The sequence below is a fragment of the Cyprinodon variegatus genome, unplaced genomic scaffold, assembly GCF_000732505.1.
Source record: "Cyprinodon variegatus isolate N-32 unplaced genomic scaffold, C_variegatus-1.0 Scaffold521, whole genome shotgun sequence".
Lineage (NCBI taxonomy): Eukaryota > Metazoa > Chordata > Actinopteri > Cyprinodontiformes > Cyprinodontidae > Cyprinodon > Cyprinodon variegatus.
The window spans coordinates 267,787-276,573 of NW_015150974.1; the positions used below are offsets into that span (position 1 = coordinate 267,787).

The following is an 8,787-nucleotide window of genomic DNA, read 5'->3' on the forward strand; positions in this document are numbered from 1 at the left end:
ATGCACTTAAAATAAGACAATACAATTGTGTTTTCTTATTTTAAGTGTAAATTGTCTTGGTCTATTGGCAAAATGTCTCTTTTACCTCCTCAATCTAACAAAAAATGCACTTATTTTAAGAAAAAATAACTTTTCTAGATTTTGATTTTTTCCTGTGTATGAGTAAAGATTAAATCTATATTTTTATATGCAGCTTTCAGATCCTCACTTTTAACATTTATTTGTTAAATAATATGTATCATGATTACCTTATTTCTTGTTCCATAAATTATTTCAGCGTTTATATTTTATTTAGAGGATAGCTTTTTACAGGTGAGGTTGAGGTTCATGGGTAGTGCAGGTGCAGCAGATGGAAGCAGTGTTAAGGGATTACGGTAACTCCTTTAGCAGCCTGCAGTTACTGAGATTATTGTGCTCCGTCCTCCATGAAGGGAGGAGAGCTAAGGGAGAGGAGATCTGTGCAGCTCCCTGCTCCTCCATCCAGCCCCGAGTCACATGTTCTCTATGCTGCTGCTGCAGCAGCTGACTGGATACCTGCCTCGACATTGTGGACAGCACGGCCCCTTCTGTGGGAAGTGTTATTGATGCAACTCTAAGGGAAACTCGGCTTTGGTGTCACATCATTTTGCCATGCTGATTACATTGTGGTATTTATACCTTGCAGCTCGGAGCGTCGCTGAACAAAGCAAGTATTGCTGCTTTTTGTGTCTGACTGCATGTCATTTCAAGGTGAATCATGAGTGGGACAGAGCTCGGGAAGTGTGTTTTCTGCTATTGGATTATTGGTTTTACATGTAAAAAAAAGGGGATGATGAAGACATAAATGAAAGGTTTATGTCTTGCTCAGTGGCAGACTGCAGTTTATTCTAAGGTTGAACTTGCAATGCAGCATGTAATGTACGATGCATCTTATTTGACTGAAATTAATTCATTCTATGAACACATTTCAGCACTAAAAATGGCTTCAGTCCTGGAAAAGCTGATCACCCCACTGATCAGCGGTCCTCCTGAGCCCCCCAGAAATAAAGTGACAGTAGTGGGTGTGGGTCAGGTTGGCATGGCCTGTGCTGTCAGTATTCTTCTCAGGGTAAGATTTCCAGTATTTACACCTCTTTACACGAGATACCTACTTACTCCTGTCACAGTATGGGTTAATTCCCTGGATCCTCCTGGATTGACAACAGATTACTGATGTCTTGGCCTCTGATCTTCTCTATTCCTTATTGTCATGAAGGAGGTTCTTACATGCAGAGGCGTAGCCAGAAAATCCTGTAAGGGGTGGCCAGTCAATAACCAATGTACATTGAGGGGTGGCCGAAAGGCACCAGAACCTCAGGGTCAATCTACAATCTTTCAACAGGAACAAGCACAACATCAATATTTTTAAAATAAAGACAAACCATACTTTCCTGCAGCCTTTGCTAACAAATAGACAGGTATATTCAAACATCTATTATGTGTAAATAAAAGGTATAGTGGACAAAATTCTTTCAAGTTTGAGTTCTGGGGCGAACATATTTTACATTAACAACAATCATTCTGCAAGTAAAAGATATTTAAATCTACTAACATCCACATTTAATGAATTTTTAAGTTATTATTAAAGTAGTTATTTATATATGATTTTACTGAATACTCTGAAAATTTGCAGAGGCACATCATTTTATGTTTACCCCAAATAATTCAAAATTTAGTTCTGAAAAGGGCATGGATTCTGTATCTATCATCTTTAATGTTTGTATATTGATGTGCATAATTAATCACAGTGTTTCTGTTTTGAAGTAGTTATTAATATTTATGTAAAATTTAAAAGTTTATTAAGTTTGAACATTCCCCTTCAGAGTATTGCTGCTGCCACCGTCTATATTAGAAGGAAAAAATGGTTGGGGTGGCCACAGGGGTGGCCATGATTGGCTAAGGGTGGCCATGGCCACCCCTGGCCCCCCATCTAGCTCCGCCCCTGCTTACATGTACTTCCTACTGAACAATGTCAACATATAATAGGGCAGCTACTAAAGTGACCCGAAAAAAGAAATGTTTAAATAAAGTCCATCCCTCATTGGATCATATATATTTTGAAAACTAAGACTGAGCAAAGTTTGTCTAAAACATCTAGGTGATAGGAAGTAGCGATGCCTAAAATCATAGATTTCTTTACATACCAATGTTACTGAATTTTGTCACACTGCAACCACAAGCTTAAAGGTATAGTGGAGGATTTTCGTGAATTTTTTAAAAGACCCGCCCTCTCCAATTTAAAAAAAAATGCTTATGCACAACCTTGTACCTGTTCCAGAGAAGGTACGCCTATTAAACGTGTGCAAGAGCATGCACGAGCCCATTTCTCCTCGTGCACACTCTGATTAAAAGTTGCTGTTTGCATCACTCATGCAAGCTTACTTTCCAAAAGAAGATTTGCAATTTTTCCACTATGTCAGACTCGCCACCGATAAGTGAAAATGGGGATGAGCACGTAGGACCACCTTACGTAAACATATCACCAGAATTATTGACAATTAGGAGGACCACTTATTTTGATGATTCACCTGGAAAATGAAAATCCTGCACTGTACCTTTAAGTTATAACTGATTGAGATTTTCTGAGATTGTCAACTATAAATTGAGACATAATTGGAAAGCAGATGGAAAATAATGATGGATGCTAATAAAGTTTTTTAATACTTTCACAAATAAAACGAAAAGGTGTGGCCTTTCTTTGCAGTTACAGCTGTTGGGGGGCAATTATTTCACTAACTTTGTGAAAAGGCTTAGCAATGTTAAGATAAACTGGATGATTTGTCCCTGCGAATGTTCGATTCTCTCCTCTATAGCTCATTGTCATGCCAGAAGGTGGAATTGCTTCCTTTCTGAATTAATTTCCAGTCTATAAATAACATTTTTTTTCCCACGATTGCCCTGCATTCAACTGCATCCTTCCATCTCCTCCCTTCTTGTCCCATTTGCAATAAATAAATAATCCCTCAGTATGAAGCTATCCACCACAGTGTTTCATAGAATTCTCTCTGCATGTGGTGAGGGGGTAATTTTCTATCTATCTAGCACAAAAGTTTAAAGTGTGGTCTCACCTCATCATTCCCTCACATGCCTGCTGCATCACCACACGTCCTTGTGGAAAACTGTAAATGGGCCTTATTGCAGCTTTCTTTGAAACATTTCTTTTCGTCACAATTCTGTAAAATCCAGATTTGTGTGATGCATGATTAGCAGCCCTTTCCAATTGTTGGCTGTAATGCATTTCATCAAAAAGGCATCAGAGTCAAATGTGGTATATTGTATTTTGTGTTGGTCTGTTTCACGGTATCTCGATAAAAAACATTGGAGCTTGTGATGTGATCAAATGTACGTATATGGCACAAACGTTTGCAATGTGTTATTTATATTTTTTCAAAAGAACAAAATATTTGAAATTTGAAATAATTGGCTTAAACTGAGTTTAAGAAGCTGTTCTGTTGGTGTTTTGTTAACGTGAATTTCTTTGGTTTATCGTAGGAGCTGGCAGATGAGCTAGCCCTGGTAGACGTGGTGGAGGACAAGCTGAAAGGCGAGATGATGGATCTGCAGCACGGCAGTCTTTTCCTTAAAACCCCCAAAATAGTTGCAGATAAAGGTAGGTCTGTTTCTTTAAAACACTTAGGAGAGGAAACATTCACTGCTCAGCACTGCTTCTACCTTGTGTTACCGCCTTATTGTGAGATTTATTTGAAAAACCCGGTATACTTTCTTATCTTTTTATAGGTTTTAAATTATCAATAGCCTTTTTTACAACTCCCAATGTTTAATATGGAATATTCTGACTCAAAGTCCAATAAGAGGGTGACTTTTGAAATGTCAACCCTCAAAATATGGAGCAAAGAACGAGGGAAGTTCTATAAGTAATGCCCCTGACCCACTTCCAGTTGTTTGATCAAGCTCAAATTTTGCATGTGCAATTATTTATTTCTCTATAAATTAAGTGGTAAATTACAGCTCTGTAATAACTGTGGTTTCTGATTAACAGATTTTTGAACTGAAATCTGAAATGGAGCCTATTGAGTGTCGTGCAGTGATCCAGGTTTTCAATGGCATCATATAGCCTCATATGGCTTTATAAGGACTTGCAAGGCCATATGATGGGGTATCATCACCATAGGTTACTTTCATTTGATCAAAAGTCTCCCGTGGCGTGCGTCCTTTCACGTACAAAAACTGTATCCCAGTGCAACACTCAACAGGCTCCATTTCAGACTTGACTCAGTTCAAACACCTGTGTATTGGAAGCCACGATTAGTTCTAAACTGTCATTTGCAACTAAATGTAGAGAGATAAATATTTGCACATGGAAATGTTCAGCTAGATCAAAAAACTTAAAGTGTAGCAAGGGCATTACTTATTGAATGCCCCTTGTATAAGTCTAAAACAGGTATAAAACAATATGTGCTTTTTGGCAGGAAGATGTCGGTTGGTTTCAAACTGGATTACGGAGATCCCCAGGGATGTGTGCTCAGTCCTTTGCTCTTTACTTTGCGTACCCAAACTATGCAGTCAAATTTAGCTAAATCCAACATATTAAAGTGTAACTCATCCTAAAATCCACTTTTTTGCATTTAAACTGCATTATTCTTTTGTTCCTTTTTCATGTAAGATTTTTTTTAGATCTCTAATAACTGTGGAGGTGTAGCAGTGATAGGGTGAAAGTGTTTGTGTCATGTTGCTAAAACTGAAGACCTCATTATTAAGTTTAGAAACATGATATGATCTATTTCTTGATGCAAATATAGATTAATGACTTCCCTTTTTTTCTTTTTTTAGACTACTCAGTTACAGCCAACTCCCGTGTTGTTGTAGTCACAGCCGGAGTCCGTCAGCAGGAGGGGGAGAGCAGGCTGAACCTTGTACAGAGAAACGTCAACATATTCAAGCACATCATCCCTCAGATAGTGCGATACAGTCCCGACTGTATCATCATTGTTGTTTCCAACCCAGGCATGTCTACCACTCCTTTATGATAAACACTTCATTTTCTCCTCTGTATACAAACATTATGTTTATTTCATATGATGCAAAAACATTTTCAACAGTTGATGTTCTGACCTATGTGACCTGGAAACTGAGTGGCCTTCCTAAGCACCGCGTCATTGGCAGCGGCACCAACTTGGACTCAGCCCGCTTCCGCTACCTGATGGCCGACAAACTTGGGATCCACTCGAGTAGCTTCAATGGGTGGATTCTGGGAGAACATGGAGACACAAGTGGTGAGGAGTTGGTTTGCTTGTTTTCTTGTTTCCATTTAGACACATTGAGCTCATTCCCTTAAATCAACCGTATCATGTTTATGTTAGTGCCTGTATGGAGCGGAACGAATGTGGCAGGAGTCAACCTGCAGGTGTTAAACCCTAACATTGGCACAGACTTTGATGAAGAGAACTGGAAAGAAACTCACAAAATGGTGGTCGACAGGTAAGCTTGACGTCAACTTACAAGTCAATTTGTGCTGTTTCATATTTAGTCCTTCTGTAATAAGTTTTTTCATTGAAATGTTCCAAATAGCCTATATTTATCTCATGATCTACACAGGAGAGAGAGGGAACCGATGTACTGATTTATAGTACTTGTTCACCAGTTGCTGGTAAACCAGTTAAGCTGGATTCTGATCTGATCAAAGCATGTTTCAGTTAACTTGTCTTAACACATTTTTGGTGATAGGACAGAAGATATTTTTTTCCCTCTATGCATTTCTTCCCTCATAAACAGCAGGAGATTTGTTGATCTCTGAAAGTGCCCCTTTAAGCTTGGAAATCAACAATAATTATTGTTCTTGCAAAAATACAGTTTTAGGCCATTTTTTTTTTACTGGTGCCATTTCCTGCATAAGCCAGTCTTATATAAAGACTCAGCTGATTTATTTCAGCGATACTTAAATATTCTCCTGTCTTTACATTTATAAGAATGGCGTAGACAAATATACCTCTGTATTTTCACATTTATACTCGAATGAAACAAAAAGCTGATTACTATGTTAATGTTCATAAACACTTTGCAATATCTATATACATCAGTCATTTTAAAAGAGAATAAAACAATAATTTTTAATGTTAAATTTTCTAAAAGTGAAAATTTACTTTATTCAGTTTGTTACTGTTAAATTGACGAATGCTATTTTTTGCCCAATGTGCAAAAAACATCAGTGTAGAAGTTTTCCTCATAAGAGGAAAATTTACAACTTTGTTATAAATAAAAAAAGATATTTTTTAGCTTTTTTGTATCTAAGCGAGTCTCAAAAGCCTTAATATCACTACCCATAGCTTTTATTCTGCACACTTACTAGCATGTTATTTATAAACAGAGATTAATTTGATTTACTTTGATAGTGCCTAGAAAAACAGTATTTTTTTTCTAACATTGGGTTCAAAATCATTAAAAAAAATTAAGTCCACATATTTTTTTTGCATAGCTTTGTTTTTGTCTGTAACATTGTTTAATTCTGTGTCTCTAAGCGCATATGAGGTGATCAAACTGAAGGGTTACACCAACTGGGCCATCGGTCTGAGTGTGGCCGACTTAACTGAGAGCCTGATGAAGAACATGAACAGAATCCATCCTGTCTCCACCATGGTGAAGGTAAGGGATTAATGCTCTCTGTCTTTGAATCTAATAATCATGCATAAATGATTTGCAGACTAATCAAAGGTTTTCCATTTGGAATGATAATTTCCTAAAGCACTTTCAGTTTAAGATGAGGTGTAACATCTAGATTTTTATGTGAAATGATGCCAGAGGTAGCTAGCTCTTTTTACACCCTTTCTAAAATCTTAGTACTCTTTACCAGACAATCAAAGTATCCTTTTAATCTTTTGAAATTATCTCAAATCCTGATCGTTTTATATAACTTGAGGCAAATACCAACCAGCTGAGCTGATGCTCTCAGTTTTTAATTTTAGCAGTTTATTATTTTACCAGGGTATGAAGTTAGCATCACTGCTTCTTATAAATGTGGATATTTGGCCAGTTTTTGAAAAAATTAAACTGACTTCCTGGATTTAATGTTGCAGTTAAAGTTGTTGCTAATATTTTTGACTTTTATGTGAATTTACAGATTTATATATACACACACACACACACATATATATATATATATATATATATATATATATATATATATATATATATATATATATATATATATATACATACTGTATCCAATTATTCAGATGTTTAATTTAACTTTTTACTTGTTTTATTAATTAAGTATTATTGTTTTTTTTTTTTTTATAATCTACCCACTTTATAAAGTTTGGTTTTCTTGGATTTGATTACCTCCACGAAGGTAATCTGGTTCCTAAAGCAGCATCACTATATAAAAAAGATAAAACTTATATTTAATTGCATTACTTTTCCCATTTTTTTTTACATTTTATGATAAAAAATATNTATATATACTGTACCCAATTATTCAGACGTTTAATTTAACTTTTTACTTGTTTTATTAATTAAGTATTATTGTTTTTTTTTTTATAATCTACCCACTATAATCTGGTTCCTAACGCAGCATCACTATATAAAAAAAGATAAAACTTATATTTAATTGCATTACTTTTCCCATTTTTTTTACATTTTATGATAAACATATGAATATATCCTATCTCCAGCTAAGTGCATTACATATTCAATGTATTATTATTATTATTATTATTATTATTATTATTATTATTATTATTATTATTATTATTATTAATCTTTGAGTGAGCTGCTTTGATGCTGCTACTCCAACAGATGATGGAAAAGTAGATCACACTCTCCACAACAGACTTACATCTTGCTACAAACAAAACCCATAAATTAAACTTGTTTATTTCCTAATTTTGTTTATTACAAAAAAAAAAAAAAAAACACATGTTGTAGTTTGAAAAAAGAAAAATGTTTTTAGGGCTAAACAGATATCAAAAGCTTTTTTGTGGCTTTGTCATTTGAAAATTGGTTTTATATCTTTCCATCTTTTGACGCCTGACACCGAACACTTTAAAAAGGCTCTAAATAACCAATTAACTGATTTTCTCATTTAAAACATCTTTATAACATGATAGAACCAGGAATTACAGTGACTTGCCTCTCAACGTGATTTTTCTCCCTGCATCAACAGGACATGTATGGGATCAGTGAAGAAGTATACCTGAGTCTGCCCTGCGTGTTAAACAGTGGCGGCATCTCCAGTGTCGTAAACATGACCCTGACAGATGAAGAGGTTGCCCAACTGCAGGCCAGTGCCAACACTCTGTGGGACATCCAGAGGGACCTGCGGGACATCTAACAGACCACGAGGGGGCGACATAACATCAGACCTTCACTCTGCAGTCACAAAAAGCCATTCAGTGTATCTGCACCTCTCTCACTGCTTTCTGTAGAATTTGGTCAAATTTAGCATTAGATGTCACTTTGAACATTTATTTTTGTTGGAGAGGGGATAGAATGGTTTTAAATTAACAAAGTGATATGTTTTAATGCGTCGAGGTGCAATGGAGAACTTTTGCTTTGATGCAAAATAAAGTTTTGCTGTAATGCAGTTTCATGTATTCACTGGCACACATTAAACATACATTATTATTGTAGCGCTGCAGAGACACATGATTCAATCTAAATGTGAATAGCATCACCCTGACCCATGCGTGACTCCTTCAAGGACGTCAGCGTTGACAGTGTGATGATGTTTAGATTGATGCTACTGATAATCACTTAGTGTTTTAAGAAGGGACCGGTGTAATTGCTGCCTGGAGCTTTTTTCGTATTAATGAA

At 36.0% G+C, this 8,787-nt stretch overlaps 1 protein-coding gene across 2 annotated transcripts; it reads left to right on the plus strand.

Moving 5' to 3' along the window:
- The first annotated feature begins 481 nt into the window (after nt 1-481).
- LOC107095047 (L-lactate dehydrogenase C chain) lies at nt 482-8,513 on the plus strand. Of its 2 annotated transcripts, none has more exons than XM_015391009.1 (8): nt 482-689; nt 951-1,087; nt 3,511-3,628; nt 4,810-4,983; nt 5,079-5,252; nt 5,340-5,457; nt 6,495-6,618; nt 8,138-8,513. In XM_015391009.1, exons 2-8 carry the CDS (start codon nt 959-961, stop codon nt 8,303-8,305), a joined length of 1,005 nt encoding a protein of 334 aa, XP_015246495.1. In that variant the 5' UTR covers nt 482-689; nt 951-958; the 3' UTR covers nt 8,306-8,513. The 2 variants fall into 2 exon arrangements, with proteins under 2 accessions (XP_015246495.1, XP_015246494.1); XM_015391008.1 differs by having other exon boundaries at nt 484-685.
- Nucleotides 8,514-8,787: the final 274 nt, after the last annotated feature.